The 12,959-nt window shown below is 33.9% G+C and overlaps 1 protein-coding gene across 1 annotated transcript; it reads right to left on the bottom strand.

The window, feature by feature from the left end:
* Nucleotides 1–2,137: 2,137 nt before the first annotated feature.
* Nucleotides 2,138–12,509, bottom strand: LOC115989448 (CTD small phosphatase-like protein 2). Its single transcript, XM_031113132.1, has 7 exons — nt 12,397–12,509; nt 9,607–9,867; nt 8,242–8,381; nt 7,352–7,445; nt 6,026–6,559; nt 5,092–5,429; nt 2,138–4,389 (listed from the first exon to the last, which is right to left on the bottom strand). Exons 2-7 carry the CDS (start codon nt 9,773–9,775, stop codon nt 4,231–4,233), a joined length of 1,434 nt encoding a protein of 477 aa, XP_030968992.1. The 5' UTR covers nt 9,776–9,867; nt 12,397–12,509; the 3' UTR covers nt 2,138–4,230.
* Nucleotides 12,510–12,959: the final 450 nt, after the last annotated feature.

The raw sequence follows: 12,959 nt of genomic DNA, 5'->3' as shown, positions 1-12,959 counted from the left end.
CATATCAATTGTACAAACTGCATCTTAGCTTTGCCTTGGTCTAACATTCTTGACCAAATGTAATGGAACGATATGAGAATTTCTCATTGCCTTCTTTATGTTTTTTTTTTTTTTTTTAATTTATTATTATTTTCATTTAAATGTTATGAATTTTTTAATATTTATTTAAAAATTTATAATTAATTTTGTTAGCTACATTATGCCAATTGTGCACATGACATCATTGCACTAACCAAATTGACTATTAACCAAATGTAGGGATCACAGTAGCATTTTCGCCTTTTTTTTTCTTTCTTTTTTTTTTTTTTTCTTTTTTTTTCTAGGTATTGGGTTTGGGTTTGGGTTTTGGTTTTGCTGAATGCAGAGGTTAGGTGTCGTGCATGGGCTATATCATTTGGACCTCACAACTCGCAAGTCCCCAAAATTGTTGCTTTGGAAGTCCAATAACTCTTGTAAAACTCTCTTTTGAACTTGTTCATCTGGGCCTCATTGTAAAGACTTCATCTACATGAAATTCCTTTTTCTCATGCCCAGCATACAAGGGATAAAGTAAGAGGTTGGGTTTAGGCATTTAGCTCCAACAAGAGAAATTATGACTTTGGACTCAGACCCTTTGTGTGTGTGTGTGTGTGTGTGTGTGGATAGAAATAGGTTTTGATACATAATATGTTATGCGTAAGACACAAGCCTTATAGTTCAAATGGTTAGCGCTTCCAAATGCGTCCATAACATCTCGTGTTCAAATCTCTTTCCCCATAGTAACAACCCAATTATCCAGAAAAGACTGGTGTAAATTTTTAATAATAAAAAAATTTCCATATCATTAAAAAAATTACCATGTCATTACTTCTTTAGACACATTTTTTTAACTTGCACTATCAATACTGCTCACTTGAAATTTTGCCCTGCCAATTGTTGCTAGAACATATTAATATATTTATATCTCAAACGGTCAAACCATTAGTGAAAAAAAATGCAAATTCAAAATTATAGGAATCATTTATTACTGTGAAATAAATTATCCATTGTCAGGAGTCAAGACATGTAGCTTGCTCCGTATAGCAGCCTAACACCTAAGCTAAGCATACCTTGTAACCCAACTTAAGAGCCACAGTCATCTCTTCCTACGTAGAGTATGTAGTTCCACCCCAGATTGATGGTGCAAAATAATATTAAAAAACGCATTCTGATGGGAAGTAAATAAAAATATTCAACTCCTTGGCTACCAAGAACAAGCTTCCACAGAATTTAATATTAGCACACAACTTTTTCCACTTATTAATATTCTAGGTACCTCAATTCCTGCCCAAGTCTTTAGACTGGATCACCTTAGATTAAGATGAGTGCTCTAGGAAAATTGTAATTCCAAACAAAATTTAAGTTCCTGACAAATATGGAAAGGGAGGAGGGGAAGAAAATTTTGGGTTAATGATAGAATTGGGACTTATATGCCTACCTTGGCAAAGTCTTGCATTCTTGAAATTTAAAGCTACTAAATCACATCAAATGGTAAACATTTTTGCGCTAACTGGATGGAATCTGTACCAAATTCACTCAATGGACAGACTGAAATGATATTGCTATTTAGAATAGAAACTTGGTTACTTCAAACAGTCTTCGTCCATGTATGTCAAGGAGAAAATGGTGGAAATAATGATTATTTTTTCTTAAATAAGCTGATCCTAAAAGTGCAGAAATATCAATAAAAAGCACTAAAATCAAAAATTACAAAGGGTAAAGCCACCATTTGAATCATACAAGCAATGGCAACATCAAAATGAATAAAGCTTGTAACTAAAAATGATCAAAATACCATCTTTAATGTTAGAAGAAGAAAAACTTGTAGCTAAATGCTCTTAGTTATATTACATAAATAATAGCCATTGGTTAGTAAGAAACAACAGAACTGTAGGGATTAAAAGGATACAAAAGAACAACAAAAAAATAAAAAATGCAACAATCTAATCTTCTCCAAATGAGAATACAAAAGTAACTTGTTCTCAATGTTGCTTCAAATATTCAAAGACAAACAAATTGTTAGAAAAATGCATTATAAGTTAAATACCTATTACCTACAAACTTCTGATAAAGGTAAGCAGCAGTAAATCTCTACGTACCTACTATTTTTGCCATTAGCAGATATTCTATTAGGTTTCTTCAAACGACCTGCAGAAAAGGCATACAAAATTGTGAAAGTATAAAGGATTATTATATACAGCACAGGATCATGACAAGCAGCGATAATCAGGTAATTTATACACCCATAACTCATCATCTGTTTCCCCCATTCTTCAATGTAGTTAACAAGTTCAAACCATTTTTCTCTTCACAATCTGCTCAATGGTGTCTCTCAACAGACCAACCACTTCCATTCATATAATTCTTAATTCACCAATTCAAACATAGCCCCATATCAAGAGTACTACCTTTCCTAACCCTTTGCCCATATATCATCTCATAAGTTTCTAATTCAAATCGTAAAAGGTTTTCACAATTCAGATCATCCAATACAGGAGATTCTAATTCAGCACAGGTAGCCTCCTAAGAAATTTCACTAGTAAGGTAAACTACCCCACCCCACGGTAATGTCACTAGTAAGGTAAACTTAGGTGTTGAGGGTGCTAGGTCAGTCAGTTGAGTTCTTAATCAAAGCATAAATTTAACCTCTTCAAGCATTAGAACATCTCAAACCCAAACTTCCTGAGAAAGAACATAGTTTCCTCTCAAAACTAGCTCTATGAGATCTTTTCAACTTAGTTAAACTAATCTTAATTCCAATTCTATGACTCCATGTCTTCTATTCAATTTATTAATACAGGCAATGGCCTATAACTCTAAGAGCAGTCATGATTCAAACTAAATATTATTGGATGTGCATTACTATCAATAAATTAGCAAATAAATTACTGACTTGCTACACATATAGCAGAGATGGAAATATGTTAAAAGTCAATATATTTTACTAGTTACAACTAGACTGATATGCTCATAAAGATCCCCCTCTTTGCAGACTACTCCAGCTATACAACTAATTCAAAATCACTCCACATTTGCATCCTACACAAACATGCCTGTCCAAGAGCAAGCTATAGAAAACTGGAGTAATACTAGTAGCAAGGAGGAAATTAAACCTAAAGCTAAGGAGATGGTTTTCTGAAGATATGAACGGGAAAGAAATAAAAATAAAAGACTACATTGCAACAAAGAGAAAATGAAGGTTCAGCTTTAACCAACAAAGTAGGTATTATTTATCACCCAACAGGTCTCCAAAACCTTATCAGAATTTTAGTTTACATTTTTTCCCCCAGATAAGTAAGAGAATTTATTAAACTGGGTTTGATAAGTTCTTGTACTTTTTAATCACTGTTTTATGTTTCAAATTTCAACTTACACAGTAATTTCCTTTAGGTAACCATGCAATTGTCAACTGGATAGTTGGAATAGCATCAATTTTTTGTGATCTTAGTTTACCTTTGCTTTTTGGGATATTCGTTTTTGATAACTAGCTTCTGAAAGAAATTTAATTGTGATTCCCATGAGCAATCATCTATAGAAATAGTTAAATCATTTCCTTGTGAATTCACCATACATTTCATAAGTGTGACTGAAAGAAAAGATAGTTCATATTAATGATATTATAATCCCACTAAATGTACTTCCTAGTTTATTTTTGAAAATGAACAATGAATTAACAGTCAAAACCTCAAACAATTTTGTAGAAATGAATAGACAAGTAGAAAAGATAACCTCTTACTACTAGCATAAGCATATTTTGACAGTATTTCTTCATAAAAGATGGAAGAATAATAAAGAGCAATAAAAAAACTATTAAAGAAAAACTCAGGTCAGAGGATAGGAAAGCAAGCAGCAGGCTGCAAGAATTATATTTCACAATATTATAACAATTCATATACACCTCCTTACGATCAAATAGCAACTTCAACTGTACATTTTAAATATATAAGAGAAAATCTATAAGACTAACTTTCAACAAAATTAGAGAAACCACTCCATAAACTTGTCAGCTAAGAGGAGAAAAGGAACGGAACAAACACCAAGAGCTGACCCAACAATTAGGCAAGAAATAGTTTATTGTATAGCTAATTATTTCAAGAGCTCAAAGAGGAAATGGAACTCAGCATCTAAATTAGAAGCCAAATTTTTGCTTAAAAATAGACAGGAGGGACAAGGAGCTGCTATATTCAAGCTAATGAGAAAGAAAAGGGGCTCTTATTCCTTGTTACCAAATCTCTTGGCAATGATTGGACGGACATCATCGGCATCAATCAGGGTCTCTAAGAAAGGAAGTAATGAAACTAGTGCACAGTCTGACGGATCATCAAACCAACTCTTTATAGGAATCCCATTATTGACTTGCAACCGGAAAACCTGAAATGATCAAAATGAGATAAGGCTTAAACAATCAGAATCAGCAGTTTACCCTACAGGTACAACTATTGTTTTGTTTTTGTCTTTCTTTTTTCTTTTCCCCCCTTTCTGTGCACCCTTTTATTTTTTGGATAACATACACTGTTTTCTCATGTCAATATTAAGTAAGTTGTGAAGACCTTATTCATACCAAGGGCTAGCACTCAAATCTTTGCCTTCCTAGATTTTTACTGGACATATCATTTACTAGATTTTAGTATGAATTTCCTGCCTAGACATATGCATTTCCATAAGTTCCAAAGTTCATCAATTACAACTTAATTTCTTAGAAGTGCCAAGCAGAACTGTGAATATCTGAACCAGATGATGGGAAGATACTGTCTTACGTCAAGCCATGGAATCAAACAAAATGCCAGGTCTTAGACCTCGGGTCAGCAATTCCTCTCCCCCCCCCCCCCCCCAATTTCCCCCCCACCCCTTTAAAAAAAATTCTTTCTCTATCTCTGAAGAAATGCACACCTTCAAGAGTTAAGAAAGTCCAACTAAATCTAAGTTGATACCCCCTAACATAATCTGAAAACACAAATATCAACCTAATGATTAACACCACTAAAATAAATTTTCAACATCTCAAGAAGTGACCCAAAAAAAGGGACCAAGCCAAGGGCCAAACTACTGAGATAAAACGGTCAGGTGAGGTACCTGTGGAGAATTATCAACTATGGCAACTTTTGCAAGATCAACACCTAAAACTGTCAAATCTTTAGTGTAACTGCCATCTGCAAAAATGCATGATTCACGGTAAACTCGGCGAGATATAAGCTTTCCATCTGGATCCAGTATATCAAGAAGTTGCTCTGCATAGATGCTTTGGCTTGCAGTAAAAATAACAACTTCAAACATCTCCGCAACTCTCTCCAAGAACGTGTGGAGGTAAGGCCTCTGTTTCACATATACAGTGTGCTCTTTCATATTGAAGAAAACAGAGAAGGTGAAGTCTGCGTCATCACGGTGTTCCAATGTAGAGTGGACAAGTGTTTCTGCATATAAGAAAGTCAAGACCAAACATAAAAATCAAAAGAAATAACAATATAATTACATTGAACAAATGTTAAAGTTAAGTGCTACTCTTAGATTCCAAGTTGAACCACAATGTAAGAGCTCCATGAGAACAGAGGCTCAGATTATATATTCTTTTAACAAAATTCACTTGAGATTATCAAGAATCTATTAAATCTCTATCCCATATTGGTTTGAAAAGAAAATTTCATCATTCAGAAAATCTTTACCCAAGGAAAAAGTAAATTTTCAAGTAACTCTTAATGAACTCCAAATTATTTATGCCAAGATCATATTACAGTAAAAAAAAAAAACATACATACAAACATATCAACTTATACATAACGTGTAACTGAATGCCTGCTTTTGTGCTTTCTACAACTCAATGAGTCCAGCAGTCAACTAAAGTTTTTGTAACAATAAGCAAGTCAGTTGAAATAAACGAGGTTCACTGAACAGTGTCATCTTCAGAGCTTTGGGATGTTTTCTCATGTGCAGGCAATGTGCAGATATCATGTTAAACTAATTCAGGATAACAAAAGTGAGGGAACAACTATATATAACTCAATTTCCTTACCATCCAAATCAAGTACTAGTGTTACAGCTTTACTGTTCTGAGTTTCCTTTGGCAAAATAGTTGCCTGAAAGTTTGACACCACATCTGATAGTTCTGGTAAATTTTTTATGAAAACTTGCGGATCAAAGCACTCTGCCTGATCTGAGTCAGAGTTAACATCAAATTCCTGGTTGCAGGATCTCATCTGATCAATTGCTAGGTACAAGCTGTTATTATCTGAGTCATTTAAGGCTTCTTCACCAGATTGGGCATCATTGATATCACTCATTTTCACAGTTTCCTCAAGGAAAGGCAACATTATGTATTGCTCAGCCACATCAAACAACATACTTGGCTCAGTATAATCGTAACTAGGAAAAAAATTTGCATCACCAATATCACCATCAAAAGCATTCTCATTGACAGGTAAGCTAGCAACAACCATGTCAGATATATAAAAATCTGATACATCACAAGTTTGATAATCAGATGAGCTTCTATTATCATCACTATCATCAGCTCCCAACCTTGGCATGTCAGGATCATTGTTATTCCCTAAAGCAATTTACAAAAAAGGTCAGGTATCAGATACAATCTCTTCAAAAACGCATGTAAAAGTTGCTAACTTTACATGGTTAAAGTATGTAAACAGGAGCTGAAATGCATATCTTTTATGATTTCTTTATCACATTCAATTTGGAATTCATGTTCCAGACAAACCATATTTACAGCTGCAACAATATTGTTCCAGGCAAAGCATGTTCCCAGCAAGTTAGGGTTCATGTTCCAGATAGAGAAGCTTGGAATTCATGTTCTTATTACTTCTAGCAGTCGAAAGTAGTGAAAAATACAATAATTTCTTTTATACTTAGTCAGGGTTTTGAAAAGCTGCAAAATATGCATGACCCAGTTTTCCATGCCTTCAAACAAACAACATTATTGAAGAATCAGATTTTATATTACCCCATTTAAGAAGAAAGAATTCTCCTGAATTAACAAAACATAAATGCAAAATCTAGCCTTCAGTGACTAGAAATTGGGAGACTTGGTCCACATGAATGAAGCAGATGTATGGAAATATAGGCAGGTAAATGAACATTCCACCATTGTTTAATTCCTATCTTTTTTCTTTTTCTTTTCTTCTTTACTCTCAGCATACCATATTGATTTGTAAAGTTGTATTCAAAATAAACAAATAAGTGTCTAATAAAAAGTAATTGTTGTTCTTCAACTTTGGTTGCGGTTTCAGAAGCACATCTAGAAGTCTTTCATGACCATTCCCACCTATAGAGAACATAAAATATAGTGGATTGATTTAGTTTCGAACAACAGAGTTGCAAGTCAGACCTGTATCACCGTCAGCTTTTAGTTCAGTATCGTTTTCAATGGGCTCCAAAGCAGGAGAGAAAATTGTCTCTAAGTTTGAATTGTGAGTAGATTCCTGCAAATTAATGAACCACCACTGTTGGTACCTTACCACCAAAATAGATTAAAGAAGCATAGAACACAATAAGATCATGATATAGAAGCAGTACATGGAGGACAAAATTCATAACTAAAACTTAAAATAAGGACACATATGCTATCTTTTTGACAAGTACATATACATATATGCTTCTTTGTTATCTGAATAACTATATGCATACAAAACGGCACAATAGAATTTCCAGTCATTTTCAAAATGTCTTTAACAACAAAAGGTAACCTACAATACTCGCAAGGAGGTCCAGGGAGAGGTAAGAAATACTTGCCTCCTTGCCATTCACACCTCATATCTAACAAGAACTTCTCCAATGAAAATAACTTCTCCACACTTGTGGCCTCCACTTGATATACCATATGTTTTCAACAGCGAATAGGCAAGGAGGAGCAAGCTCAAATAGATATTATTAAATCCACTAGATGTCACAAATATTTACTTATTCCCCACGCTTCCCTCTTTCTCAAATTTTTTACTTGTAGAAAAATATATATATTTACTTATTAAAAAAAATCCTAGATAAATAGTTGCAATCAACTATATATCTATAAACCCATTACAGCTTCCACATGCACCTAGTGTGCTCCGCATGCATCAACTTCATGTGTTTGATTTGAAAGGGTCACAATACAAAGAAAAATCATCTTTGGTCAAAACAATTAATGTATCTCAACCTGATTTAATAACTACTGTAAGGGTATCCCAAAATGACAAATTAAAGAAATAAAAGTCTGGTCTTTGCAAATAAAAATTTTACCATTCTTTCAATGGTTGTAGAATCTACAAAGAATGATGGCTGTGTCTGAAACTGAGAAGTTTCTTCATTAGGCAATTCGGCACAGTCTGTAGCTTCATTGCTTTCAACGTTCTCAATGGGCACTTGGGTGCTTGAAGAAACTATAAGAACGATCAGGCGCATTAACAATGCATCTCTAATTACAAAAACAAACTGAAATATGCATGAATTACAAAAATAGGAACCCAGTCAGCCCATAATGCTTGGAAATAATAAAACTCATTGTTTTTAACATCAAACTGTGGTTGTATTTAGTGAAACACAAAACAGAACAAAATACCAACATATCACACAAACAATTTTAACTATTCCGCAACTGATTTTTTTTCTTTTTTTGGATAGGTAACTATCCCACAACTGATAAAAAGGTAATTAACTTCTTTTCTTCAAAGTGCATTTTTTTTTTTTTTGGGGGGGGGGGGTTGGTGGGGGGGAGGGCAAAGAAATGGATTAGAATTTGGTGGAACTAGCTCTGGCAAAAATGACACTTCTTCCTCTTATAAGAATGAGTGGAGAGTAAGGACATAGATTCAAAAACCACAGGTTGCTAATGTCACTTACCAATATAAAAAAAAATTATGGAAACTAAGGGAACATTTAAAAGACGCATTTTTTTTTTTTTTTTTTTTTTGCTTTTGATAACTTTTACTGCTATTCTGAGCTCTTTTATTCTTTAAGTTGAGTGAAGACTGAAAGCATTCATATTTATCTCCTTTAAATTCAAAGCATGCCAAAACTTTTTGAATTTTGAATATTACATACACACACTGATATATAACAGGACATTGTGCAATATTATCTATGCTTTACTATTACACAGTTCTGTTCTTAAAATGTTATTTTGAAACGAAGCACCAATGTCACACGATTTAACAGATTTTTGTCCACCCTTGGTGATCAAATTGGTCAAACTAAACCTACACTGGATATCTATCTGTTGATAGCCAATAATAGAGAACTTGAAACCTTCATATCTGTTGAGTGAAGACTGAAAGCATTCATATTTATCTCCTTTAAATTCAAAGCATGCCAAAACTTTTTGAATTTTGAATATTACATACACACACTGATATATAACAGGACATTGTGCAATATTATCTATGCTTTACTATTACACGGTTCTGTTCTTAAAATGTTATTTTGAAACGAAGTACCGATGTCACACGATTTAACAGATTTTTGTCCACCCTTGGTGATCAAATTGGTCAAACTAAACCTACACTGGATATCTATCTGTTGATAGCCAATAATAGAGAACTTGAAACCTTCATATTAAATACACTACACATTGTTTGAGAGAAAAAAATCTTAGGTGTAGTTGCTTACCATCCTGACATTTGTGAATACAGGTGTCAAATTCTGCTGTTTGTTCAGTAATCCTGACATATGAGCATGATTTTTTGGAAACTTTACTCGACTTTTGGCAGACATGAAGACCATATTTTTCTTTTAAACAGTGCATGCTCAAATTGTGCTTCATTTTTAGTGATGGCATTTGATCTGAACTGCTGATATGTACCGCAACCTTGATTCGGGAACATCAGTGGGGAAACAACACCCTCCAAACAATCAAATCGGAAGCAGAGACTGGATCATGGAAATGATAAAGATAAAGAGGACAGATGTTCAGCAACCATTAGAAACAATGAGAATCATGCAGTATAGTATTTATGCACTCAAACATCTTTTAAAGTCAACATTTGTAAATAGAACTTCAGTAATTAACACATAAGAAAATTAACTAGCAGATCCATAATCTATGTTAGATTTATCACCGAGAACACAAGAAAGTTTAGTATAAATTAGTTAGGTGTAGTTAGTTAATCACCATAATTATCATAGCCAGAACCATCACTAACCCCAAGCCAAAGAACATGTTAGAGCATCTCCAATGGTGTAGTTAAATGCATAAAAATCTCTATAATAGAGAATGACACCATAAAAATAGTCTCCAATGGACTCTCTATATCCGGAATTTTTTTTGGCTCATGAACAGTAGCTCATCAAGTCTGATGGGCTACTGTTCATTCTTTAAATGTTTTTTTTCTATTATAATAATCAGGTATTGAATAAAAAAATGTTGAAAGATGTGTAGTTGTTAAAAATAAATAAATAATGAATAAAGAAATAATATTTAAATGAGATAGAAAATGTGATAGACAATCTGTTGGAGAATGTATTTTAAAAAGTGGGTAGCTAAAAGGTAAAAATCACTGTTCATTCTCCAAACAATACAAAAATTTGCCTAATCTGCTGGAGATGCTCTTACCAAGCCAGAATGCCTAATAAAATCAGTTCCCTCAAGAGTGCCATCTTTAGCATGCCAAAGATTGACTCTATGCATTCGAATGTCCTATTACTCCTATACATACACCGAATTAAAAAAGGGGGTGCTACTCTACAAGCATAACAAACCTCTCACTTTTTATAACACCCCTTCAAGCAGAAAACTTCTATACAACTGAGTGTGGCATCCGCATCACCACCACACCCCAAAGAAGGAGAAGACCAATATCTAAGAGCAACTAGCTACCAAACAATGTAATAGCAAGTGATCGACAATCTCTCCATCTCATTTACCCAATATATCAACTTGGGTTATCAACTGATATTGATTCATTTTCTTTTGATGATTGGTCCAATTTAATAATCTGTTCCAATGCTGCCATCCATGCAGAGAAAGATCACCTTTTCAGGACAAAAGTTTGCTAAATACTCCCATGGGTGGACAATCACATCATGCTTCTTTCAGCCGTCGTGTAATTGACAAAATCATAAAATATCCAGATAAAGCAAATGAAATCATATTTTCCCTCTCTATATATTAACCATTTTTAAAAAAAAGTAACAGAGTACTTTCTATTCGAACATATAAATTAAAATTAAACTTTTTCTCTTGTTTTTGATAGGTAATAAAACTTCTACTGATAGCAAAAATGCAACGTGTTTACGATGGTATACTCACGACAAAGAAAGAATACAAACAAATCAAATAGCAGATCTAACGAAAATAAGGAAACTTTTTCTCTATATAATAATAATTACAATAACAAAAATGACATCAACTTGGATGGCCCACATAATCCGATGCAAAAGAGGTTACAAGTGAGAGGGAGTAACGGATGATCAACACCTTAAATTCTTTCAAAGCTAGGATTTTGGTTTATTACATTTAGTAATGCGACAAAATAAGGTCTAAAATGAGAAAAGGTGACAACAATTCACTTAAATTGACACAGTTGTTGCTTTCGAAACTCAAATGATCTGTAAGGAAGGTTTAATGAATAAGGCTCTCTTAAATGATCTTTTCAAACATAAAAGAAAACGAGTTGAACATTCAAACACAACAACACCATCACCAAAGTCAATACCGCCGGCTCCAACACCACCACAGCCCCGATCACAATTAACAACTCCACTAAATGTGTTTTTCCTATTCTGTGCATCCAAACACACTTCAACATCAAAAATTCACTGTCAATTGACTCATCCATTTGAGCAGGACTACATCCAAATATAGCAGATAATAGAATTTATCCATTTCTGTTAAAATTCAAGGGTGTCTAGTTTAGGCATAATATTAATGTGTAATTGCTGGCTAAAATGTGGAATTTAAAGTCCTAACAAAAACAAAAGGAAACAAAAAATAAATAAGAAAGAAGGGTATAGAAACAGTAGACCAACTTATTAAGAAGACAAGAATTCCAAAACCCAAGTCCAAATTACCAAAAACTTTCTAGTAAAGTTTTAAAACAAGAAGAAAAGTAGAAAACCCAAGTCAACCAAGTAGTAATTCAGATGACCAAACTCAAAATCAAAGTTGAATTCATCACATCAAAAAAAAAAAATAAATAAATAAATAAAGAGGAGCAACAACAATTCAAACAAGAACCCATAATTAAAACCAACCCATGAAGCTAAAACCCTAGAAAGACAAAGCTGAGATGACGGTTATAAAGTTAAACTACCATTTCAACACAGTAAAAGCAACCCCAACAAAAACAAAAACAAAAAAAGAAAAAAGATTGCAGTAAAAGTAAATGAAACTCTAAAATTTAGCTTTGAACCGAAAGAGCAAACTAAAAAACAGTGGAATTAGAAAGAAAATACAAATACCTGGTATGGTATAGGAGCTGAAAAACTCTGTCTCTCTGTCTCTCTGTGGGTGTGTTCTGTCTCTGACTTAGTTGTTTCTCTCTTTTCTTTTTCCTTTTAACTTCCACGAACGGTCAGACAAGAAGTGATGTTGGGTTCTGTGGGATCATACGGACGGCTGAGATTGGTATATTTGGGAAGTGCTTTAGACCGGTGGTAATGCGCCACGTGTGCTGTCAAAGACCAGCTCAGCGTGACGCGTTGACACGTGCAGCTTCGCGGAAAGTGAGGAGGTTGAGAGAGAGTTTGGAATTGGACCGTCCCCACGTACTTCTATTGGCGCGTGCTCTTCACCCTCGGATAGTAGTACTGAAAAATATAAAAAACAGCCACTTGTTTCTCTCCTTCGACGGTTGCGTGTTCACAAACGTTGTCTGTCTTTTGACGTTCTCTTTTACATAATTTATATACCACCTGCCTATATATAACTTGTGTTGTGTTCTTTCAATCATTTACTGTTTTGCCATTGCTTTTTTTTTTTTTTTTTTTGGTTGGGGTCGCTCTTATCATCTCCCATACCAATA

This window comes from Quercus lobata, chromosome 5 (genome assembly GCF_001633185.2).
Source record: "Quercus lobata isolate SW786 chromosome 5, ValleyOak3.0 Primary Assembly, whole genome shotgun sequence".
Taxonomy (NCBI): domain Eukaryota; kingdom Viridiplantae; phylum Streptophyta; class Magnoliopsida; order Fagales; family Fagaceae; genus Quercus; species Quercus lobata.
The sequence above is the reverse complement of the archived record's forward strand: the minus strand, read 5'-3'. Positions and strand labels throughout refer to the sequence as shown.